Source organism: Micropterus dolomieu, linkage group LG03 (genome assembly GCF_021292245.1).
Source record: "Micropterus dolomieu isolate WLL.071019.BEF.003 ecotype Adirondacks linkage group LG03, ASM2129224v1, whole genome shotgun sequence".
In the NCBI taxonomy this organism is placed as follows: Eukaryota; Metazoa; Chordata; class Actinopteri; order Centrarchiformes; family Centrarchidae; genus Micropterus; species Micropterus dolomieu.
In genome coordinates this window covers 5114025-5140651 of record NC_060152.1, presented here as the reverse complement: position 1 = coordinate 5140651, position 26627 = coordinate 5114025, and the positions used below count along the sequence as shown (strand labels likewise).

Sequence of the window (26627 nt, the reverse complement as noted above, 5' to 3'; positions counted from 1 at the left end):
AAATTTATATAATTTTCCCTGCTCTGTATAAATTGCTTTTTAATCTTTTTATTTGTGCCTTTTTGGCAAGTGATTAGTCTACCCTTTGGTTTCACTTTATCTTGTTGTTTGTCTGTATGCAAAGTTGCTGGTATTTAATGTTCTTGTTTTTGTAATTTGGTAATGCTATATGTTCATAAACAAAGTTTGGTAAGAAAAAAACTTTATGATACCTAATTTGTTTACAGGTACCTTAAAATTTGTGTGAGGTAATGTAGGCCTACCAGTGGCATTACTAAGTTTTTAAACTAAATGTCTTGATTTCAATTTGTGGGCTGGTTAGGATTTAAATTATATAATAATAAGGTATAATTAGTAGCCTATCTTGGTCATAACTTATTAATAAGTCAAAAAGTAGCCTAGTCAAAAGTTTGATGTGGGCTAATAAGACAGAACCCTGTCAAATGATAAATTTCAGGTGGACATGGGTCCTAATGTAACTTTTTTAACGGTTTCTTTCTTCGGTACCCTTTACTTGGCGTTGCCATGGTTACCACCAGAAGCTCTTTGCAGTGGCGCCAAACGTCCAGTTGGGGGAGAAGCCTCATAAGATTTGTACTAAGAGTCTGAAGCGAGGAACCAGTCAGTACAAGCAAGCATCACTCAGGTAGTAAAGGGGCAGATCCGAGCAACTGTGTGACACTGCTTTGCTCACACCCATCTGGGTTTTTCCACCTAATTGCACCTCTTTATCTAACCTCGGCTCTTCCTGGAAATCATGGTGGCTAAAACCAGAAAACAGACCGGGAAGAGTCAAGCGACCCACGCTGACCGCGACAAGAGCCCGCTTGTTTCGCCCCCTGGCAAAAGTAACGTTCGGCGACCAGGCAGGGAGGGCAAAGCTTCAAACAGCTCTCATCCGAACGGGCTCTCAGGCATCAGCCACAAGCTTGGGCTAACTCCCTCTGCTGTCGCGAAGCTGGGAATCACTCTTCTCCTCGGTAAGTTGGGAGCGTTAGCCTGTTAGCTCCCCTAGCTAACGGCTGCTAATGGTGTATACATCTGTAGCATTAGCGGATCCGCTAAACTAAGTTATCTCCTCCACCGATCAGTTGGCTAACGTTAGCTCACCTAAACGCTAGCTCACCAGCGTTAGCTACCTATTGTTGCTATTCATTAAAATCGCACCGAAGTAGTCTGTGTTCTCCCCCGTTTATGTGACATGCCTGTTCCACACTTGTTAACAGGTTTTCTTGCAAAGTTCAAGCTAAGGCTTATATGATTTCTCTTCAAAATGCACAACTAATTAGCCACTCAAATGATTTATTGAAGTATGCACCCCTGTTCTGTGTTCGTGGCTTTTTTTTCTGGACCTTACTGTAGATTGTCAAACATCAAGTAGCATTTTAGCAGCAGTTAAAGTTAATTTTCTCTCTCCACAGCTGCTCTGACTGGGTATCTCCACTGGTAAGTTGTTAGTCGTAACTTATATTACTATTGTGTTTACTTATGGGTGAGGCTTTTGGCTCACATGTTTCTCTTCCTGTGATTAGGCATCATCTCTCACAGCTGTTTGAGAATGACAGACACTTTTCACACTTGTCCAACCTGGAGAAGGAAATGGCTTTTCGGACAGAAATGGTAAACAAGTTAATTGTTATTAGGGATGCACTACCTACCTCCTGATGTCAGCCCATACTAATATTCATGTTTGAGTTTTACTGCAGAACAGGTTAATGTTAAGGTTTTAGGCTTGTTTTCAAAGGAAGATCATGATACTAACTTTTTAATTTAATTACTAGACTTATCAAATAAGCGTTTTATGTATAAGATTTCAGAAAAATGTAAAAAAAAAAAAAAAAAAAAATCACATTTTTCAGGAGCCCAAGGTAACATCTTCAGATGTCTTGTTTTGTTCAATCAGCATCACCCAAAGAGACTCAATTCTCTTTGCGAATCCTCAGACTAAAGAATCTAGACCCAGGAAATGTTTAGCATTTTTGCCTGAAAAATTACTCAAATAATTAATCTATTCTCAAAATAGTTGCAGATTTATTTGTTCAACTAATTCTTTAAGATAATAGTGTGATTCTGATGATAATTTGGCAATCCTTGTAGACTGTGTAATCTGCTTATTGAAAAAAAGAGGGTAAAATGCCAATTTTGAAATCAACCAAGAATGTACTGTATAAATTGAATTTAAGAAAACTAAAGCAGAAGATTCTTTAAGAATGGGCAGTGTCCACTTGTCGACCTTCCTTTGCATTTAAAATCATATTATCTCAACACATTATAGCTTGTGATGAACCATGACGTGAGGTAGTGTTGTAGTCAAGACTGCCCAAACCGACACCAAATCAATACCAAGATCAGAGTTTATTGAAACCGAGACAAAACCGAGACTTTTAGGGGCTGAGACCAAGACCAGTTCCCCACATTACATGACGAAACGAGATCATAGGTACTTCTCAAATTGATCTGAAAGATCCACATTCCCGTTAAAACACCCACATACAAACACTAAGAGGTGAAATCAACATAAGCATCTTTATTCAACTTTTCCATGCGTACCATCATGGGGACAGTCGTTAATGGTAACAACACATTTTTAATTAGGGTTATTGGTTGCATCTGAAGCAATACGTTTTCCATCCAATCGAAGTTAGGATGTTAACAAATAAATCAGACAATGCAAAAGAAATTTATTGATATTCCCAAAGTTATGGTCTTGATTGGTCTTGAAATAAAATCCTGAGTCCTCAATGACCGAGACTGAGACAAGACCGAGTACAAATTCAGTCGAGTCCGAGACAAGACCAAGACCATCAAAAAGTGGTCTTAAGACCGGTCTGGAGTACTACAACACTAATGTGAGGTACATTTAGTCCAAAAGAACAGGATATGTTGATCAGTGTAAGGGAGTTTCATCACTAGAGATGAAACAAATAAATTGAGGCTACTGACAGAAAATTTCATCTGCAAGTATTTTGATAATCAATTATTTGTTCAAGTAATTTTGCTTGACATTATTTGTTTCAAGCAAATGTGTGAGATGACTGTAGTGGCAGTATAAAACCTTATTGACTTTGGACTGTTTTTTTCATTAAACAGAATATTGCATAAGACCTTGTCTTTTGTCTGCTTCCTCATCAGCAACTCTTGATACCCAGCAGATAGAGTCAGAAAGAGACTTTCTAGACATGAGGTTGTTAATCCACTCTATCAACAAAAAACACTCATGATTGTTTAAGGACCCCTGCCAAGGATGAGAATATGTATTAGTACTTTCAGCTGAACATCATTCAGCATCTCTGAACATGGCAAGCCTATAGGTCTGTTTGCAAATGTGTGACTGACTGAATATTGCAATAAACTCTGAAGGACAACTCACTCTTTGTGAATTCATCTTTAAAGTGCTACCACAGGTAGCACTTTAGATCTTCTGCTTTTCTGTGCCTAATGTGATGGATATTATATATTTTGGGGTTTTGAACTGTTAGACAAAACAAGCATAAAGGTACAGTGAACTTAGCTTTAAGTGTCACAGTTCAAATGCGGGTTATAAATAAATATTGAGCATAATGATCACAAACTGTCTGTGCCAGCGATGCTGCATTTTGTAATTTGGTATTGTTGGGACAAAACAAGGTTATGACACAGCGCTAGAATAATGAGTTTGACATTTCCGGACACTACATCTGTTTCTATTTGACAACTAAGCAAATCTGCAATGCAAAGTTGGAAAAAAAGGTGACGTCTGACCTGTGCATCTGCTAGAGTTTGCCAGGTGATTAGAACAGGAAACGCAGGCTTGCCTTTGTCAGTTGTACAGGGTTCAGTTGAAATCAATGAGGGATACAGTAAATATTCGCAAGGCAGAAATGTAATGTGACCGTACTTTAACTTTTGTTACTCCGTATTATCTGCACAATCACAGAAAATCATAATTTCCTCTCAGTATTATTAACAATATTGGACAAAACTGACAGTGCTGGTGCATTTCTTCTTTCTGTGGTGCCGTTTTCAGTCACTTTCCATCTTAGTCACTGCAAAGGCAGCTGCACAAGTGCAAAATCAGCAAATGTGCCATTTAATGTAGCATATGCACCACTGTAACCCTGTAAAAGTCGCTGATGTTAACATGCAGTGCAGGCTTCAGGCCACTGATTCTGAAGGTGACGATTTAATCATATGCCAAGAGAATATTTTTTCTTCCCTCACCCCTGCTGTGTGTTACCAAATGGGCTGTGAACTGTTGCCATCTGCTGAGCCTGTACAACTTGTTCGTGTTTCTTCTGAGTTTATTTTGTGGCGTTATTTTCAGGGTCCTTCTGCTGTCTCTAAGTGTCTCCTTTTGTCTTTTTGTTCTTCCTCTCTCTGTCACAACTCCTTTCTCATTTTCAGTTTTTCTGCATGGGTTTATTCAAGTGTATGTGTTTTGTTTTGGTTCCAGGGTCTGTACTATTCCTACTACAAGACGATTATTGACGCTCCTTCTTTCCTGGAAGGTCTACACATGGTCATGAACGATCGTCTGACGGAGTACCCCCTGGTTATTAACACACTGAAGAGATTTAATCTCTATCCAGAGGTAATGTTGATTTTTGTATTCTCTTAAATTGATTTGCAGTAAAGTAGCATTACTCATCTCAGTGTTTACGCATGATACACGAGATCTCTAGAAATTACAATATTTGAAGAAGATTGGATGTAAAATGAATCCTTTCTTAAAAAAACTCTTTTTGTTGAATGAGTACATTTAGGCTACTTTATAAGATGACACCAGAATTGATTTTAGAATTAGTTTCACACAATCATTAGCTATTTTATTTCCTTGTAATTGTATTAGGGACCATACTTGTGGAAAAGTAATGGAATTCTACAGGACTAGAGGGTGTGTCTGTACTCCCCAGAGATAACAGGACAGAAAAGCCTTCCAAACATGTTATTTAAACAGGATTTGCACTGATTCTGTCCGTCTCTGCTCCCCAGGTGGTCCTGGCCAGCTGGTACCGGATGTACACAGGTGTAATGGGATACTTTGGCATTCCCACAAAGATGTGCTGGTCCATCAATAGAGGCGAGGGACTCACTCCTGTGGACAGCTGTGAAGGTTTGCTGTTGCCTTGGACCTCCAGTCTGATGTGCAAATACGCTAATTTGTGCACACACACACACACACACACACACACACACACACACACACACACACACACACACACACACACACACACAGAGAGGCAGTAGGTTGAATGATGACTACATTACACAGGCAGATAATTTTACTGTAATGACCTGGAGCTAAACAAAAAGATACAGTCTTGTCAATTCCGTCTCTCGCTGTATTGACCAGATGACTCATTTCTTTGATGATTTTCTTCCCTCAAAGAAAGATGCAATCTCGTGGGGAGTTGTCAGTTAAGAGAAAATTTAGAAATTTTACAGATGGAATTGAACAAAGGAAGCAGACTTGATTCCTTTTATTTTTTTTACTATCAAACAAAACTCTTTCTACAAAAATGCTCTACAGATAACTGATGAATCAGGTTTTTTTCCCTCTAGTCCTCAGGTATGATTTTTACATGCACAGAATAAAAGCAGTAAATCATAAGAATACTCGTTTGTATTAATCTGAATCTATCGTTTCTAGAGCCTAAAATGACATCTTTAAATTGCTAGTTTTGTCTGACCAACAGTATGGAATTCACAAAAGTTCAACTTATAATTAGATTTAAAAGATCAGCAGCCGGTTAATTTAGCTTGGTATAGAGACTGGAAACAGGGGGAAACGGCAAGCCTGGCTCTGTCCATCTGCCCTTCAGCAGCTCTAAAGTTCATAAGTTCACAAGTCTGGTTTTGGGGGGGTTATGTGCTGAAATGTTTCTTGTCTGAGTTTTGTTGTCACAGTGAGGTTGCTAGACAACCAGTGGAGACTCAGCGAAGTCACTACCCTGTTGAGAATAAGGGTATTTCCAGAATGTTGAACAACTTTTTTTTTTTTAAATGGCTTTACTATCACATAAGACAAAGAAAAGCAGAAAAGCAGAACATCTGCACATTTAGGGAGCTGAAACTAGGAACCGTGCATTTTTGCTTGAAAAATGTCTGAAAATGATTAATCGATTATCAGAATGATTGCCACAACAATCCGTTAATTGATTCATCATTTTAGTACTATTATCAATAAAAAGAAATATGGCAAGAGAATAGTGAAACACTGCAAGGATCACAATCATGCATCTCAAGCAAAGGTATGCAAAACAGCAAAAACAAATTGGCAGAACTACCGGTATAACACAGCAAGGAAAAGAGAATTATTATTATAGTAACCCCGAGGGAAAGAAAAATGCTTTTAACCTATTACACACAAATAGTTTTCTGTTATTCGCTCGCAGGAACCTTTCCTAGAAGGGTAAATCTGCTGACAGTAAACAAGCAAAAACTGTTGTCAGCTTTCCTTTGTGGAGCTGCAATCTGTGTGTTTCTGTCAGTCTCATTAGTGAAGCGAGGCACCCCAGGGTCAATGTACACGGGCTGTTTTTCACAGTGTTTACATAAACCAGGGAACAAAAAGTGTCAGCGACTACATTATATTTATGAGATGCAGAATGACACAGTGGGACTCACACTGAGCTGCTTTCGTTTTTTTTGGTCCCGTGAATTACCGTGGCAGCACGGTGAAGCAGCTCTTATTAATGTGAACAGACTTCAAAGCTTCTGCTAATTTAATATGGTGAAACAAATTTATTGTCAGAATAAGTACAAATTGTTACCTACATTTAAAAAAAACATCTATATTAGAGTGATTGTTATTCTGTGTTATATATTCTTATATCTACTGTTGGATCAACTCACTAAGGGGAATGTGTTGTCTTAATGTTCCCTGGATCTCACATATGACATGTTCTCATACTAATTTCAGTTCAGCTTTGGTGTAATTCTTATCTGATATTTCTGGCCTGTAAAAAGAACCTATAGTCGGATCAAAACTGAGACCTCAGACTATTTTAGTTTATTTTGAGGCATTTTTTTGAAATTTGAAAGTGGACCGTAGAGAGGAAGCAAAGAGAGAGGGTGTTGGGGGTTGTGTTTCGCAACCTGCTTGTGTTTCGCAACATACAATTTGTAACTTCACATATACTGCAGTCATTGCCCTCTGTTGGCCTGGAAACATCCGGTGTGTCTGTCTGCTCTTTCCCTGACCCCACTAACTTTCCTGTGACACTTCACTGGCTTCCTACTTGGAAGCATGGCCAAAAGTGTTGGATGGAGCATGCAGACAAGCTCAGTCACTTCAGTGGTGGGAGACCAAAGTTCAGCAGTAACCATTAAAACAAATGAAAGTATTTTGTGTATATGAACATACCAAATGCATTTGTCAAGTGATTATGTGCACTTTTGTACAACATTACAGTCAAACTATATGTAGTTGTAGCTGTATATGACTTAGATGTCAAACAAAACACATGGCTTACTGAACCCCTCCCGTCTGTCTGGATGTGTGTGTTCATGTTGTGGTCATTAGGAATGGGCGACCCGGCGTATTTTTACGTGACCTGTGTGTTCCTGCTGAACGGTGTGATGATGAGCTTGTTCTTCATTTATGGAGCCTACCTCAGGTAACTTGTCTTTCAGTTCTGTCAAATATGGATTTGTAACATCAGATTAAGAATGACCTTTCTGAATCTTTTGTTTGCTCTCTGCCTCTTTTATCTTGTGTCTTCCTGTGTAGCGGCAGTCGACAGGGCGGCGTTGTCACCACAATGTGTTTTTTCTTCAATCACGGCGAGGTGAGTGCACTGCCCTTAACTATCAGTGAGTTAGGAGTGTTAAAAGTTTGCTGCTTTGTACTATAATTCTGTGCAAGTCTCTTTGGGTGTAAGCTTCTAAAATGTGTAAAACTCAAAATGAAAAAGAAAAGCAGAGGATGGTTCATGGGGACTCATTTCAGCCCTTAAAGGAGCTTAGACTTAATTTTGTCTGGCATTTAAAGCTGAGTCCCTCTGCTCACCTCCTACTCTCCACTTTCTTCCAGAACAAATAGCAAGTCTCTATTTTTACAGATAATGAAAACAATACGACGACATTTCTGGAAGCAGCGGTGTACGTGTAACTTGAACACCGGCATGCCAGCCACTGTAGTGTTTTGATTTGCATTTGAATGTATATATATTTGTTCAGATTTTTATTTCTGAGCGTGTGTCTCCATGTTTCTTATTAGAGCACTCGTGTGATGTGGACGCCGCCCCTGAGGGAGAGCTTTGCCTACCCCTTCTTAGTCCTGCAAATGCTACTTCTCACCTACATCCTACGGTAAACTCACCAATAAATAAAAGCACCAAAATAATGTTGTTTTCTTTCTTTCAGTTTATATGGAAATCTTAACTTGTTATGATTCTTACTTCTGTGTAATGTAGTGCTTATTTCATGGAGTACCAGTAGCTGCACATGCAGTACACATCGCCAGTAGTGTACTGCATGTAGTAGTGTAAAAGTTTACCCTGTGTGTTGTAATTACCGGGGTGAAGCAAAGCTACCTTCTGTCATCTGCTAAATAGTACACTGAAGCAGGCTGCGTGGTGAGCTGATGTACTTCTCACACAGACTAGTAATCTTCTCATTGTATATCAGCTATTTGCCGGAGTGCAGTCAGTCAACTGTGATTTCTTCTACTATCAGCGTATTTCTGAGGCTGGCACTGTATGTAACTGGCTCTGTGTATTACGCTCAGAGTGAAATTGAGTGTCTGTGTGCTTGTGTGTATGTATGTGTGTTTTCGCAGCCTTCTTAATGCATCTTCTTTTATCTCCGCTACACCCACACTCTCTCACCACTCTATTTTGTTTTCATCCTCTGTCTCTTTTGTCTCCCCAGGACACGGAACCCGAGCAGGACAGCCATGGTCGCTCTGGGGATCTCCACTTTGTGCTTTATGTTGCCTTGGCAGTTCGCCCAGTTTGTACTGCTCACTCAGGTAACGGGAGAACAAGAGAACCACTGAGAGAGAATGTGGAAAGAAAGAAGAAGGGGCAGAGATTAGGGAGAAAATAGAGATTTGGAGAGGACAGAGGACTCTAGTAAGGAAGGTGCAAGGAGTGCAGAAGTTGGCCAGGATGGCAAAGAAAACAAAGACTGTACAAGAATACACCATTTACATCCTTACTTCATAAACCTCTCATAACATACAGGAGGAAAGTATGCATATAAAAATGTATGTGGAATACTTGACTGTAAGAAGGGCAGATTCAGACAAGCAAGTTAAAGAAATAAATAGTAAGATAAAGAGTGTAGGCTGGCAGACAGAAAAGCTGGAGTTTGACACACGACTCCAGCATAAACAGGTCACCGCTGCGAGCATCTGTGCTTGGCAGCAGTTTAGCCCACGCTGCTGGACGCCCCCTCAGGGCACAGCTGCTTTCTGTACAGGGATTTTAACATGAGACAAGTTATTCAACAGCTATTATGCATGAGACATGCGAGGTCACTATTGGAACTGAAGGAATTTTTTTTTTCTTCTGCAAAGTAACCTCAATTTTGGGGTCCTAAACATACTCAAAAACTCACCAAACTTTGCACATAACTCAGGAGGGGTGAAAAATTTTGTATTTCGTGGGTGGGTCGTGGCAAACCGGCTCCCTAGCAGCCCCCGCACAAAGTTTCACCTACGTGTACGAAATTTCTGTGGTACGTGTATCATGTCCAGACATACCAAAAAGCCTCTTGGAGCTATTGCCTAAACCCAACAACCCATTTTGGATTTAATGGGCGTTTTTGGCGATTTGCACACTTTGCACTTCTAGGAAAATAGTCCGATTGACTTCAAGTTTTCACTGTGCAGTCTAAACTCATTGATAATTAAAAGTTGTACAAACGGTTATTACCAGTTGACCAGATTGCCCGTGGCGTGCTGTCAAGAAATAGGAAGTTGTTATAAATATTCAGCATACATGCTCACATCTGCACCAAATTTGGGATGCATTATAAGAGTCACGCCCATAGACGGTATATTACTGGACAAAGCCACCCCGCTGGTTTGAATCACTGATTAATCAGCCCACCTACGAGGCTCACCTGCCAAACACCAACGTAGCGTCACTGATGGCCGAATAGTTGTTTTAGATTCACAGAGTTTATAATCTAAGCAATACGGTTACATCTCTCATGTGCGACGGGATGTCACAGGGTTTTACACGTCATTTTTGGGATCATTTTTCCATGCAGGCTTTGGTTGGCTTCACTGTTTCAACTGTTGCTTACCCCCTTGGTCCCGCCCTGAACACATCCATATGCCAATATTCACTCAAAGTCATAGCGCCACCTGCTGGCAACAGGAAAGGACACTTTTTATGTTGTAATGTACTACTCCAAGCAGGTTGGACATATCAGCTTCAAACACATAACACATTGATGCAGTTAACGGCGTGGTGGGGTCGTGGCGGTTAAACTCTTCGCCATGACACAGGAAGTTGTTGTAACTTGACTGTATATGCTCAGAAATGTACCAAATTTTACACATTTAAAAAGACTGCTGTCCTGAGCACATGTACATGCCAACATTCACCTATAGTCATAACGCCATGGGTAAATGTAATACATTTACTCATTGATTATTAAAAGTTGTACAAATGGTGAGGCATCCAAAATCGATGATTCGCCATGAAAGAGGAAGTTGTTGTAACTTCAGTTTCAATGCTCACATCTGGACCAAACTTTACGTGCTTGATAACAGTCACACCCCAAACACATCTACATGCCAATATTCAGTTATAGTCATAGCGGCAAGTGCTATGTAGCGCCACAAAGGGGACACAGGAAGTGATGATTAGGATCCATGCTTTGAGCAGATGTTGTAGTTGAAAGCCCACAGTGGTTTGTATTTCCCAAAAGTATAGGATTATAAGAAACTGCATCAGAAGCTCATCATGTTTGGCAGCAACAAGCTGAACTTTCATCCCCCTTTTAAGAAATCAAGGTGGGGTAATATATGGAATTTAAAAATTGAAGATATGCAGGAACCTTTCGTGCTAGCGGTGGATATGAAAAACGGGCCCCCAGCTGTATCACCCACACATACACCCAGTCTGTGCCCGACTCAAGATATTAAAGTAATACAGTTGTTTGCACTTCATTAAGTGTTGGAGTTTTCCGGAGTATATTGTTAATATTGTCTAATTATTTCTGTTTCCAGGTTGCTTCCCTGTTTGCTTCTTACATCCTGGGTTACCTTGGCGCCGCCAAAATGCAATCCATCCTGGTCACTCACATGGTACGGTAGATGACCTTTCTAAAATCCTGCCAACAATCAATCCATCACAGTGATAGGAGTGTTTCTGGCCCGCTTTACACCTGGCATTAAAATGTGTTTTGGGTGATCGGATTGCAGTCGGATAGTACTTGACCTCATTGAAAGTACAGGTGTAGACGCATTGAGGATGGATTGTGATCTGATCGGCAGTGTGTCCATGCCGCGTTAAAGAGCTTAATTCATTGAACATGCTCATGTTTTGGTGAACTGAATGGAGACATACTAATTAATTAGTAGCACATTTAATATTAGACACAGATACAATCTGGATACTAGATGCATTTTAACGCAAGGTGTAAAGGGTGTCTCTGTTTACCAACTTTACATATGTATTTGTCACTGGTGCATCATGCAGTGGCACATCTGTAGCTTATTTCAACAGTGAAAGAAATTAAAACAACCAAAACAACTGAGTTCCAAAGATACGACAAAAGAATTAGAAAAGATACAAATTACCAAGATGTGCAGTTGAGACAAAAAAGGATGGACAAGAGGAAAGCAGGACTTGAAAAGCAACAAAATGTTAGTTAATTAGAGCAGATAGTGGAGGGCTTAGTTGTTTCACTAAGTCATTGCTCAGTAGTTTGATATATCCCAAATGTACATTAGCTTTCACCATGTGTGTGGATCATGTCCTGTGCCCAGCATAAGTGAAAGTCTCTCCAGCTGCTGTCCTGTAATGTACTCTGCCTTGGTTCTACTTATCTCTCAGCTCCTCGGCCGGGAGAATTTCATGAGCTGTGAGGACAACATCAGTGGGGACAGGGGTGACTTTCTTTAGCATCAACGATGCAGTGTGTGTGGACAAGTTCCTTTTTAACATGAAAGTGGGAGGATATGTGGGGAACTTGGTTCACCCTGCCAAGGACAAATACATGTATGTGCATATCTGTTGATGTGAGAATGTAGAATGTGGAAAGATATTTGGGTGTGTGTGTGTGTGTGTGTGTGTGTTTGTTATTCTGGCCGTTCATCCCTCTCCACATTCTTTCCCCCTAATCCCCTCAGCATGCCAGGCTGTTAGCCAGAGCCTGTGTGCTCCACAGATAAGGAGAAGGCCCTTTGTGGTGAGATGGTGGAGATTTGTGTCAGAGGAAGGCATATGGGTCTGCATAATTTAGACGACGACTTGGCTTTGTGTGTGTTTGTGTTAAAAGAAAAAGAAATTGAGAAACACAACCAGGCATGGGTGTCCTCACAACCTACAGGGTTGTTAATGAGCCTGAGCAGTATCAGGGTATCCAAATCATCTGTCAGGTCTTTCTATAATTAATTTTGTGTTTAGTCTTAAAGTGCCCATCACAACCTTAGATGAAGAAGATAATAACTACATTAATCCAAAACCCCATAATTTTGTATTTACAATGTTATAAAAGAGAAAAACAGACCTCATATTTCTGAAGCTGAAATTAGAGAATATTTGGTATTTTAGCTTGAAAAATAGTTGTGCTAGTTGATTTCATTGATTTATTGATCAGTAGAAAATGAATGTGCGATAATTTTGATAATAGATTTCTGAAGTTATTTTTCTAAACAAAATCCACTGGTTGCAGCCTTTTAAATGTGCAGATTTGCTTGTTTTTGTAGGCCTCTATGATACTAAACTGAATATCTTCGGATGTTTTCAAACCATTAAACTTGGACAGTTTAACTAACCTAGTCTATTTCAACACTTTTAGCTAACCATTTATGATGGTAATGCCGATACTTTCTTCTTAGACTGAGAGTGAAATAGCCCCTGCGTCAAAACACCTCCTTTTGCAACATCACATGAAGACAAAAGCCTAGACAATCGACAAAGACGCACACAATTAACATTACATTCACACAAGACAATACTGAAGGCCCTTCAGTGTACATTTGATCTGGGATTATGCTCGATATTTAACTTTAGGATTGACTGATACAAAGGAGTGCTTCAGTCTAACCTTATTAAATCGTGGAATCCTCTATCTCCCGTTTGATGGTACCAATTTGTAATCACTGTTCAGGACATTGTTAGGGTCAGAGACAATGTTGTTGGCCAGCCTTAATGTGATGTTATGCCATGCTGATTCACAGAGTTTCTCAAGGGATGGGCCTACTATCTTTTAGTAGTTTTGACTTTAAAGTTGTGGACAAACACTTTTAGCATTTAGTATTACAGTACTGCAGAAGACTCATAATCAGAAGTAAAGAACTGAAGAATTTGTCTACTCGACGCAAAACATCTCAAGCAGCAGAGAAAATAATGTGGTTGTTTGGTGTTTTTGTTCTTTCTGTGATAACAGTTTGTCTGTCTGCCGTCATTATGAAGAACAAAAGTAACTTTAAGAGTCAGATTTATCCGGTACATTAGATATTTTAACTATTTATTTGTTACTTTGAGTAAAATTATTTCTATTCAAAATGTATCTATTTTTTTATTAGTTAACAACTTCACAATCTCTCCACGTACCCCCTGGGTTATAAGTTTCCTTAGTTGGGAATCACTGCCCTACTGCGTACTTAATGCAGAATACGTTATTTCACTTTTCACTGTGGGATGAAGCATCAAGAGTTTATTGAATAGGATTATATTTTTCTAGTGACTGTGTATCAAAAGTTTACTGCATTTGTTTATATTTCAGGAATGACTTCAACAACATTGTCACACAGAAAGACTTGTTATTGATTATTTAATACGATCCATCCCAGACCACCCTCCTGCTATAGAGACAGCGATGTTATTCTTTGTGGCAGTCAATAAAGAGCCGAGTGTTTTAATGGAAACCTACAGAAGCTGGCTGTGCCTTTTTGAGCTCACTGCCAAGCTTGCATGTTTGGCATTGTTTGTAATTACACCGACAGATCAAGCACTTTAAGCTGCTGGAAAACACCCGTTACTGACGCTGGATGGGCTGCACTCCACAGTCCACAGCCGTGTGAATTCACCAGGATTGTGATGAATGACACCTCCTCTCCTTCCTGTTCTCATCCTGCAGATCACTCTCGGCATCTGCTTTATCCTGATGTTTGGCAACTCCATGCTGCTCACATCATTCTACGCCTCCTCACTCGTCTCCATCTGGGTCAGTTGGACCTTTTTTTTTAGAGTCTGATATATTGTATGTACAACCATTGAGTGTTCTGAGATTTATCTGGTTAATCAAGATAAGTTCATCAATGTATCCAGCTCCAGTGTGTTTTGTCATTTTGGATTATGGGTTATGGCTATAAATTCTGTTTTGGTGGTGATTATTATTATTATTTTTTTTCAGGGAATCATTGCATTGAGGAATCGGTTTGCTCAAGTCTTCAAACCTGGCATTGTCATCTGGGTATGTAGAATTACTTCTTTTGTTTGGCGGGATATACATAATTTATAACATTTGGTTTTTATTTTATGGCAAAATAAATAAATGTGGCTAAAAAGCAGTTTCAAATTAAATGTTAAAATTCAGCATTGACAAGGTTGAAAAGAATTGTCTGGCAGCTGTGTCCAGTCAACATCTCGGCCTACCTAGCCTGCTTCCAATCCCACAGCGCCTTGAGGCTGTGATTATAAGTTCCTGTGTGAGTTGTGTGCGTATGTGTGTACGTGTCAGTGTGTATCTCTTCTTCCTCCTCAGGTCATGCAGGTTGTTGCTTGGGTTGGCTCCACAGTTCTGCTCAAATTTATGCTGTCCACAGTCCTCTGTGCCTCAGATGATGTAAGCTACTAACTTTGTGAAATTTGTCTATCAGAACAAAATGCGAATATTCAGTTTGAATTATTTTTACATTAAATTATATTTTGTGATAATTAATATTTTTGAATGAACATAAAAGTAATGACTACAAAGTGTTCCTATGTTCTTAGAAAGAGAGAAACATGGAAAGTAGATGTTTATGTCTACATATGTTTAGAAATGTTTAATAGTTGGACCAAAAAAAACGTTAAATATATTTACATTTTTGACAATATTTGACCATTTGACAATACATACTAATGCACACGCTGCTCTATTTATTATTATGGTGTTTATTATTAAATTATATGTATTTGAAAATGTCATGATGTAGTCGACCCAAAAGTGAAAACTTAGCTATTAAATTCCACCATCAGAAAGGGCCATACGGAATAATTAACATTTTCAAATTCATTCCAGCATTTAAAACCCACAAATTAAAGCAAATGTTTAAATATAAAATGTATAGGAAACATGTCTGTAATATGTAATATTTTTTGTCTTTTCCAGGCTCACATCAGTGGATTGATCAAGTCTAAGTTCACGAACTACAAGGACTTCCACACTCTGATGTACACTTGTGCTGCTGAATTCGACTTCCTTGAGTTAGAGGTAATGCCTGTTTTGACCTAAATCCGGCCCCTCGATCAGAGTTGCCATTTATCATCGTTTATCATTTATCATCATCAAACTGTTAAATGCAAGTTTCAGGAGTTTTTTTTGTCGTTTTCAAAATGTCCCTCAGTCTCCTGAAGATATCAAAGTTTTAAAAATATCTGCAGATTTGTAATAAGTGTGGTTGTTTGTAAGTGTCTGGTATTTTCTAGCACCAGGTCTAAATGTAATAGGAACCAAATCTGTGCTCTGAATTTTGAACAGGAAATAGAAACCTGAACATGGCATCTCATTTCAAGTAGAGTTCTGTGCTAGACGGTGACCTGGTTTCACGTTTGTGTGCGCTTGTTGTGAATATGCACACAGGTTAGAGCTGAGTGTACATTATTAGATAGCTCTGTCTCTCTCATTTCTTAAGTTACCTCACTAGTCTGTGTCTGTCTTTCTCCCTCAGACCCCTCTACGTTACCTCAAAACGTTGCTGCTGCCCATCAACATCCTGGTGGTTGTTCTCATTGCTTGGAGGGTAAGTCTTCTTTTAGGTTTTGGACCATAGACCTCAGAAATGGAAAAATACTTTGGTTTGCTTTCAAAGCAGTAGAGCAAGTCTGACCGAAAAAAAAGCATGGTAACTACACAAAGTCCGCCTGCAAATCTTAAGCTGCGTTCACGCCGAAAGCAAATTTAATATTCGCCTCGCTGTACTCGCGCGAGTTTGACCGCTGGACATTTTGAGTGTTAACACACACGCGTTTTAAGCGAATAAACACAGTCCGTGGATACTACAGCTATATGAACCCAAAGTAAACGCTTTGCTGTGATTTAATTGCAATAATCAATTGCAATCAAACTGATGCCGGAATAACTAAAATATGATGCCGTTTTGTTAGACATGAATTCATTCTTTGTCAGGTCTGTCAGCAAGACAGCAGGACGACAACTTTTAAAATGTTTGTTTTCTGAATTGATCAGGGCTATGCTATGCTAACCTGTTCACAGTAAAGTACAACAATAGCTAGAATAAAGTGACAGACAGACATTTTCTGAACTCACCAGGTAGTTCAACTTTCTCGCTTTCTTTTCTCCAAGTAATGTCCAGCTTTGTCCGTTTTTTATATAAAAATGACTTAGTAGTCCAGCAGAACTCTGGTGCCATCAGACGCTGACAACAGCAGTGGAACCGGATGTGCACGGAAACTAGCTGCTGAGAAGCGCGAGTGAAGAAAAATCAAGTTGTAATTCCAAAAACTAAAGTAAAAAGCTAATTTAATAAAACCAGTTAACTCTGAGCTCCTCTCGCGGGTAAACGCGTAGTTGTCAGAGCAGAATCCAGACCGACTACGGGTGTTTATTTGTCCGAAAGCTGCAGCACTGCTCCCCGTCCACTTCCCCGTTCTTTAGCAGCTAGTCATTACACCACTCGCCTGGTCCTCTCCAAACAAACGGTGACGTTTGGACAATCTCACCACTGATAGGCTTTCGCAACATCACGTCAAGCGAATTTCTCGCCCAAGTTGAAAAATTTGAACTCGCACAAACCAGCGAATTTAGCAACAAATGCCTCATTTGTGCCGCCCGGAGGCGGAATTCACAGGAATTTGCGTCTTTGCACTGACTTTGTATGTAACCAAGCCGCCCAAAACGCTGGATTCGCTTTTGGTGTTAACGCACCGTTAGAGATGACTGCAGTGGTTATTATTTACGCTGACAAAGGGGACAAGTTTAACACTCAAAATATATAGTATTTTTTGAAACAATGCTACATGCATGACATTTTGCTAAAAGACAGGCGAAAGCTAACAGGCAGACCGTAAGCATCCTCACCAGTTGGTGGTCCATTGATATAAAGGAACATTGTTTTTGTTTACATTTACATGTGTATTCTCAAGCTTTGAGAAAGGAAGAACAGGCAGATTTATTTTTGATTCCAGAAACATGAAATATTTGAGACATCAGAGAAAATAAACGTTTAAGGAGCTGCTCTTTATAGAGTCTAATCTCATTATCCCCACTCTAAGCTAAGAATACCTGAGTTTCTTTGACAAAGCGTGTTATGCAGTACATGAGCATGCTGTTAGGAAGATCTTCTCATACAGTGCAGTATTTGTTGGAAACATGACATTTAAAAGAATATTTTTTGCATTTTGTTCTAATCAGTTGTCCTTTTCAGACTGTTCAGGATATAGTCCGGTTCCTGAGGGACGGAGGGAAGACAGACGATGCAGATGAAGCTGCAGGGTGAGCGTCCCGAGGCCTCCTTACTGGCCTTATTGCTTATTTCATCAGTTACAGTTTTACAAATGGGATGATATAATTATTTTGTAATAATATGTTATGAAAGCTTTGAATAAACAGTATCTTCAGATCAGAATCAGATTAAAAATAAATATTTTTTCATATTTCAGCATTTGCACTTTATTTTGTCCCAAGTGGAAAGCTGAGTTTATATATAGTGTCTGTTTTGTGTTGCAGGTCTGAAATAGTCGGAAAAGGAGAGGTGAGATAAAAATATTTTAACATCTTTTTTGTTACTGTTAATTAAATATATAATAAGTATTATTTTGATAACACCTCCGTGTCGACGCTTACGTTTTTTATAGCAGCGTTCTATTTTTGATTAGATTCCTCCAGTGCAGTAATGTCTGCTCGGTTACTATGTCCCTAAGTGGTTTTCATCCCTTTTCTCATTAATTACTAAGAAAAGAAAGGCAGCTTCCCTTCTGCTCAGTAGATGATTTGTTAAATTTAACGGGGGTGGTCCATTGGGAGTGCATGTGATGCTACTCAGCCAATCAAATCTGTGTGTTCTGATAAGCATTGCTACTCAAATCAGTGAGTGAGATACACACAGGAACACAGACGAGTCGTGGAGAAATAATTTCACATGCCGTGCTCTAAAAAGAGAAAAGTAGAACACAGCGTTTAATCAAGAATGGACAGACTCCTACATGTTCAGTCTTTCCAGACAAAGCACAGAGCATCTTTTGATCAGGTTAACAAGGGGGATGGCGCCCCTTCTCGAATTGTCTATTGCTTCTGCTCTGAAATCACACTGTGCTGCCTTTTGTCAGCTTTCCCCCAGATGCTTCATGTCATTTTCTGTAATATACCTCCCGTTCAGATATTCATCCACCAGCGACAGTGTGTGGAAGTTTCCAGAGTTGCCAGATAATTGTGTTAATGTTTCTGGCTCAGAGTCCCAAGGGTGTTACTCCTCACAGGGAAAGCTGTGTTAGAAAAGATCAAAGCACGTGGCATTATACAGCCTGTCCAGCAGACATAGCTTCAGATCAGCGTGACTTGGAGGGAGGTGGAGCTACCTCTAAAGACCTCATAGTTTCACTGACAGTAGAGCTGCTACATGGGAAATCAAGTTTGAACAATTTAGAAGTGAGTTCACTTAATTTGTAGTGCCTCAATTAAGTAAAAAGCTAATGTTACTGTCGTGGAAACTGAAATGTCAGTTGTTGTCTAGGTAAGTGTCATCAATCAAATACCAGATCACACAATATTCGAATCCTCAATTGATCTTTGTTGCTTGCAATCAAGAGCCCTCCTCAGCATTACACAGCTATGACAGTCAGTCTCTCATTAGCTATTATTGTACTTTGAGATAATACAAATATTCATTGTAGCAGCAAGAAGCACAAGGTGTTATTTAACTTCAAAATCATCTTTGAAAAATCTTCTTCTATGTTCTTCTTCGCCTACTCCTTCCCACATATCTCATTGTTATGCAATCATGCATAATTAGCTTTCTCAGATTCATTTTCTCAGTAACTTTAACTTTGTAATGTGTATAATTAGTACTATTACCAGACATAAAAATACAAATCTGCAAATATTAAAGTTACCCTGTGGAATATTTGACCACCAGTAGCGCTATGAAGCCTTTACGAGTGGGTTCTGCCAAAGGTTTTGTGCTATACCACTAATTGACAGCTGGTGGAGGCACCAACAAACGTAGCAGTGCACCATTAAAGGTATGGAAGAGGACTGCAAGCTAGTAAACATGGGTATAAACAATGGAAAACTTTAAATATTTTAAATGCCAAATGTTTTATGTGGCAGTAAATTCATTTAATACATGAAACACTGTATGTAAATATCACTTTTATTTGTTATTTTTGCTTGATAAATGACTGGTTGTGATAGGATTGTAATAGTAATTCACCTGTAATTTGTACCTGACACTGACAAAAGTGTCAATGTGGGGAATTAAAAACAGCACTCTTTCTCTGCACTTTCTTGTTAGTTTTGATTAGACTGTATGTGAACTTGTCACTCTGCAGCTGGTGTACCACAGTCTGCAGCTGGTGGCGTTTGCTGTCCTGGCCATCCTCATCATGCGCCTGAAGCTCTTCCTGACGCCCCACATGTGCATCATGGCCTCGCTCATCTGCTCCAAACAGGTTTGCTTCTCACCGCAAGTGTGATATATATTTTTTTTTTTTTAAGAGAAAAAAACGTTCTTCACAGTGAATGAAGAAGAGCTGAAGCTTGCAAATTGTAATAACTATAAGCTCAAAACAAGCCAACATAGACTTTACTTGTGCTGCACCCAGGTATATTTGGCCAAGGAAACTGCAATTGGTGCATCTAAGGGTCATTGAAAGTGCTTGATTTGTATACATTTAGGGCCCATAAAGTCCTTGAAATGTATTTTAATTTAATGTTTAAGAAGGTGTGAGAACCATCTATCTATATTGTGCATTACTAAGGAGATTATCTGAGCACTCATTCTGTCCTTCAGTCATGCTCTCGCTCTCTCCCTGGTTGTTTTGTCAGTTGTTTGGCTGGATTGGGGAGAAGTTTAAACACCAGACTGCCGTGTTTGCGCTCATGGCCATCATGGCCGTACAGGGAGTGGCCAACCTGCAGGCCCAGTGGGCCATCATTGGAGAGTTCAGCAACCTACCGCAGGAGGAGCTGCTGGACTGGATCCAGGACAACACCCCTCCTGGTGAGTGTAGTTGCCTGCTTTCAATGCCACATTGAAAATGATTTTCTGATCAATATAAGTTATTTAAGTTCAGGATAAACTACAACAATGCACAGTGCCAAGAGAGCTTCTGGTTCCACTTTAAATGCCAATATAGTTCTTCCAAGCGTGTGCTCCTCAAAATCTGCTCTGACAGGTCCACTCAAAATCTGAATTGCTTTCATAGTTATAAAAGGGTGAACAAAAGTATTATTTCTTTCCAAGGTCAAGAAGGTAAATGTCCGTGTGCGACAAGCGGGTGACATTTTGGTTGTTTTTTACCCAGTGAGCATGGTCTTGGAGATTTCAAGGGTCAAAGAGGTCTGTTTGATTTGTTTGAAATGATAACAGTTGTTTTGTTCTCAATATTATTGAATATACACATGTTTAATAGGTGCATCTATAACTAATGCAGTCTAATACAACAGTCCTGCAACAAGTCCTACCTTCACAGGTTATAATGCGCAGTAATTGTTGAAACTGATTTTGAGAACTGTTGATTCAGTTGTACGTAGTTTACGTTGCATTGTACTGACAGGTGTTTCTATTATTTTGTACCCCCCACCTGTCAGAATAATGCAGTACAATTCAACAGCACCTCAAACTGCTTCATCCAATATGATTATACATTTTACTGATAACTACAAAACTAACTGATGGAAATTAAGACCACTGTTGTGCTGTTCCGTGGTATATTCTATACTGTTAGTGTAACATAGGCACTCAACAACGGGCCCTTTCCATCCTCTCTTTTATTGTCTTATTTGTTTTTCGTTTCATGTGTGGTTGATGCAGATGCTGTGTTTGCTGGGGCCATGCCCACCATGGCCAGTGTGAAACTTTCCACAGGTCGGCCCATCGTCAACCACCCCCACTATGAAGATGCTGGTCTGAGGTCAGTGGACCTTACAGCGGCATGATTGCTCTCATGCTCAGATCAGAGACACAGAGAAAGAATTTGTTCACCAAAACATTCATATTTGGCTAGAGGCTGTTTGCAGTCCTGTTCAGAGTGCTGTATCCTGGTCAATGCACAGCATGTACAGTGTAATAGGGGTGTGCATTTCTCACAGGGTTCCTTTGCAGTATGGAAAAGTATTTGATTTTATTAAATTCCAGGTCTGGATAGGTATGGAAAACAGAAACGGACGTATGGAAAAATATGTGTTTCCAGACTATTTCCCCCATTCTGTTTTCTAAAATATATATTCAGAATTTCTCAAAATAAATTGATACAAGCAGTCATGGCGTTTGGAGCAGGCGACCAGCACAGTCAAAGTGTTTACCACTGTGTTAGAGTGAGCCAGATGTCATTGAAAGCAAGGCAAGAAGTATGGCAAAGTATGCCATGAACAAACATTGCTACCCAGATTACAGGGCACATTTTTGAACAATTATTTTGTTATCACAAGCATGTTACAATTCTTCACATAATAAGACAGTAAGGTTAAAATCCAAACATCAAAACAAATAAATTCTTCTTGAAATGAAAATGCATAAATAATTTAAAATGACAGATGAACTACGGGAACATTAAACATACTCCTGTGAGGATTTTCGGGACTGGTAAGAGAGGATGTCATCCAAATATTTGCAGGTTCAAAGTTCTGGTTTCAAGCACTTATTTGCTTTAATTTGTTAAATCCAGTTGGCCTTGTGGTTGATTCAGTTCTCTTTCCCATAACTTTGTGGACGATTTATGACATCTGTAGTAAAGGTGATAAACGTGTCTTTTTTTTTTTTCATCAAATACAGTATTATTTTATTATTTGACTGCTCTACTAGTGCATAAAATGTCTCTGAAGTTGTTCCCCACCTTATGGGTTGTTGTATTGCGTTGGTCGCAGGGAGAGAACCAAGCTGGTTTACTCCATGTACAGCCGCATGTCTGGAGAAACCGTTAAGAGGAACCTGATGAAGCTGGGAGTGGACTTCTTCGTCCTGGAGGATTCCTGGTGCACTAGGCGAACCAGGTACCCTCAGCACCATGAGTGATTTCTTGAAGTAGCAATCCTTACAATTTCAGTCCTGGTTGATTTGGCAACACCTGTGGTTACTGATGGTAACATCAAATGCAGTTTAATACTACAGATCACAAAGTTCCGGGGAACTAAACTAACTATTGTCATTTTAATGAAGAAGTCAGGCAGTAATTGGCCTTTTTCCATCATTCTGTGAGCAACTGTGTTGTGATTTATGCAGCACACAGCGTGAGTCTGTGAGAAGCTGTTGGTAAACCTCGCTGAGAAGTTGGAGGTGTGCAGTCTGTCACCTGCAGCACTTCATCTAACAGTTCACTGTGGCCGCTCCTGACTGTTCATTACTCCCCGCAATATTTCAAACCTGTAACACTGTCAAAAAATGTTTTGTAGACTAGTGATCGGTGGTGATCTTACTGACAAACACACATGGTAAAAGTAAACTCATGTTTCGCCAGTTAAATGCACTTTATGTGAAACTGCTTTAGTTAGAAATGTTTGGTTTATTCCAGGAGTGTCTTCACAGACACCCAGTTGGTAATAATGCAAATGCGAGGCATGTCATAATTGTCATCACTGAGCCACAGGTTCTGACACCACTGTGTTAAATAATTTGGTAATTTATAGTGACTTAACAGACATTTCTTTATATGAAAATCTTCAAGATTGCCACAACCTTGTTTTCTCTCCCTCTCACTCACACTCTTCATCTTTATTTTCTTCCCTCCCTCCTCGCCCAGGCCCGGGTGCAGCATGCCAGAGATCTGGGATGTTGAGGATTCAGAAAATGTTGGTAAAATTCCCCTCTGCACCCACATGTCCAAGAACTCACGGCCCCACTTCACCACAGTCTTTTCCAATGACATTTACAAAGTCCTCAAAGTCCCCAAAGCTACCAAAGATCTCAGATAACATCGTGGGACAGACTGGTTTACCACCAAACCTGTTGGTTTTTCCACCACTTCTTTTTTTAATATGTTTTGGTCGGTCACTGCCATTGCTGCTTTTTTACTTTTTACTTCCTCAAACCCCCCACAGTTCCACTTTTTTTGTGGGGCTCTGTTTCACTGAGCAGTGGACTAATAATAGGCTTGACATGCCAAAACAGTTTGTCATAGGAGACTTGGTGCCCCCACAGTTGTCAGTATTTGTGACTTAAAGAAACTCATTTTGCCAATCATCCTTATTGCTGCGTCTTTGTCATCCAGCGACGTTCCTATTACGCTGCCGTTTCTGCCCAAGTGAAAGCCAAAAGGTGTTGTAGCTTTCATTTAGATATTTGCATTGGTTCTGTGACATAGAATGCTTATTTTAAGAAACATTGTTCTCAAAGAGATGCTGTTCTTACATCAGTATTGTTTTTTATTGTATATAATTCATATTCTTTGACTTAACGCTAAAGAAGTAAATTTTGTGTGGCGGGACCAATCGATGATGTCCTCATACTGTGAAGCAATACCCTTTGCAAACTTGACAAAAGCTGACTTTTATTGTTATGCACAGTGTTGAGCTGAAAGATTTTTCAGTAGTACACTATTTTTATAATTTATTTGTGTGAATATTTTATGCAAACGTCGAGGTGTTAAGAACAGTGTTTTAAGAGTCTTTAGAATCACAGGGGATATGTTTGGAAGCTTTTAAAAAATCTTTTTAATACATATCATTCAGCTTTGGTGTCTAGATGAAATTCACTCAAGATTTTGAACAAAATTCCACATGGTAGGAGAGCTTTTGTTCTTGATTAAGTTATAAACTGAAGGTTTATATGGCAAAACTCTTAACTCTGCCCTGGAACAAATGTTTTGTAAATACCCAAACAATTATTTTGTAAAATACCAGTGTACGGCCTTTAAAGGGTTCCTTTGTGTCTTGAATGATTGTTTATTGCCAAAGTCTTGTTATTAAAGCTGCGTATTCGGGTACAGCACATGAAAAATGTGTTTTTAGTGATTGAGAACCCTGTTTGTCAGTTGTGTAACAGCCAGTCCAAACCACTTGTAGCAGTTTACTTGATGTGAGTGGTACTAGAAAATAATTCTTTGATTCTCATTTCAATTAACGTGATTGCCACGACAACACGACCATGAAGCGGAGTGAAACAAAAGAGCTAGGAGTAGCTGTAGTGTGCACCAATGACCACCAGGTGGCATATGTGAGCAACCCAGATGCGCTTTCTCTCGGTCTCTACAGTAGGGTCGTCATGGCGACAATGCTCAGCAGGCAGATGGTGGAGGAACAGAGAAACGTCATAAAACTCTTTGGGAATGAGTCACAGCACTCTTTTCTGGCAGGCCTGTACAGTATGTTTGGACATTACAGTCTTAATTTCATAATGGACTTTTATGATATTTAAACCACCCATCCATCAACCGTTTATACTCATCTATCAGACACAGTTTTATCAATATTAATAATTTTCTTTTCAGGTTCATCATTGATGATAAATGATCTGAGGTAAATCTGTCAAGATCTGAGGTAAAAACTGTCAAGCCCAAACTAAGCCAAAATATGTGCTGGTAAAACCATTTGATTCATAGATCTCCAGAAATAAAGTTTCAATGTTGTTGCATTATTTGGCTGACTGGTGAATTTTACGATATGTTCGGAACATAGATTTTCAGGAATGAAAATGTCCTTTCATTGTTAACACACGTCAGGGTTGCAGTTTTCTCTTGGGTTGGTGGGCGCCGTGGATAAGACACACGCCTGTAGTGTAAGAGACCTGCGTACGATTCCCACTGTGACACATCCACCAACGTGTTCATGAGCAAGACACTTAATGCCTGTTTCCTCCAGAGGCATACTCGCAACCTCTTTTTTACAGATTTCTCTCGATATTACTGAATTCCCACAGAAGGATTCACAAATGTATGTTGGGATTTACTGTCACTGGCCACTTTATTAGGTACACCTTGCTAGTACCAAGTTGGACTGCCTTTTACCTTCAGAACTGCCTTAATTCGTGGCATACTTTCAACAAGGTGTTGGAAACTGTTGTGTATAATTTTAGAGCATTATAGTCTAAATTGTTATTATTAATTATTAGAGCGATGGTGGTCTACATTGTCATCATTTTAAATTATTTTTATCTTAATTATAGTGTAAAGTTAGAATGACACTGTTAGAATTCTATAGCTCTGTGTGTGTGATCCTTTCTGTATATAACTGCCTAGGCTCAGCAGAAGTGTGTGTGTGTGTGTGTGTGTGTGTGTGTGTATTGAAATAGTATGATCAGCAGAGGGCATGCCAAGAACACAGAGTGGGAGCAGTGCAGCCAGGAACAATCATACTTAAATTAAAATCCACCGAAAGGTTGGAAAGCAATGAGAAGAAGAGAGACACCCAGAAGAGAGAGACCAGTCATAGTGAAATAAAAGTGATTAAAAATCCACCAAATGCTGAAAGGTTGGAAAATGATGAGAAAAGAAAGAGACAAATATTTGGGACTTTCCCAGATCCAGATCAGCAGTTTTCAGGGTCGCTGTTCTGGTAATAGAATGGGACTCTGTTTTGCATCGATCTCTGACCCACTCTGGTGAAACTTTTGTACTCTAAGTGGTGTCTATTTCTGTTAATAAAAATGTTGGTAAAAGTTCAAGCTTTCTTATCTGGCCCAAGTCTTGAATTTTCTACACGACAAAACTCTTCTCAGAGACTTTGGTCCATATTGCATGTTGCTGCAGATGTGTTGAATGCACATTCATGATGTGAATCTCCCATTCCACCACATCCCAAAGTTGCTCTAGTGGATTGAGATCTGGTGAGTGTAGAGGCCATTGGAGTACGGTGAACTCCTCATTATCATATTCAAGATACACTGTTGTCCTAAAGGGATTGATATGGTCAGCAACAATACTCAGGTATAGGCTATCATTTTTAAACAATGCTCAGTTGGTACTATGGGGCCCAAAGTGTACGAAAATATCCCCCACACCATTACACCACCACTACCAGTCTGAACCGTTGATACAAAGCAGGACGGAGCCATGCTTTTATGTTGTTTCCTCTGTTTTCTGTTTTTAGCTGACAGGAGTGGCACCTGATGTGGTCTTCTACTGCTGTAGCCCATCTGCTTTAAA

At 39.5% G+C, this 26627-nt stretch overlaps 1 protein-coding gene across 1 annotated transcript; it reads left to right on the top strand.

Moving 5' to 3' along the window:
• The first annotated feature begins 557 nt into the window (after positions 1 to 557).
• dpy19l1l (dpy-19-like 1, like (H. sapiens)) lies at positions 558 to 25120 on the top strand. Its single transcript, XM_046045334.1, has 22 exons — positions 558 to 980; positions 1422 to 1446; positions 1533 to 1620; positions 4433 to 4570; positions 4972 to 5092; positions 7505 to 7598; positions 7712 to 7769; positions 8201 to 8292; positions 8854 to 8953; positions 11168 to 11245; positions 14248 to 14334; positions 14524 to 14583; positions 14875 to 14955; positions 15484 to 15585; positions 16043 to 16114; positions 17759 to 17826; positions 18061 to 18085; positions 19881 to 20000; positions 20377 to 20551; positions 21365 to 21464; positions 22417 to 22542; positions 23289 to 25120. Exons 1-22 carry the CDS (start codon positions 758 to 760, stop codon positions 23458 to 23460), a joined length of 2205 nt encoding a protein of 734 aa, XP_045901290.1. The 5' UTR covers positions 558 to 757; the 3' UTR covers positions 23461 to 25120.
• Positions 25121 to 26627: the final 1507 nt, after the last annotated feature.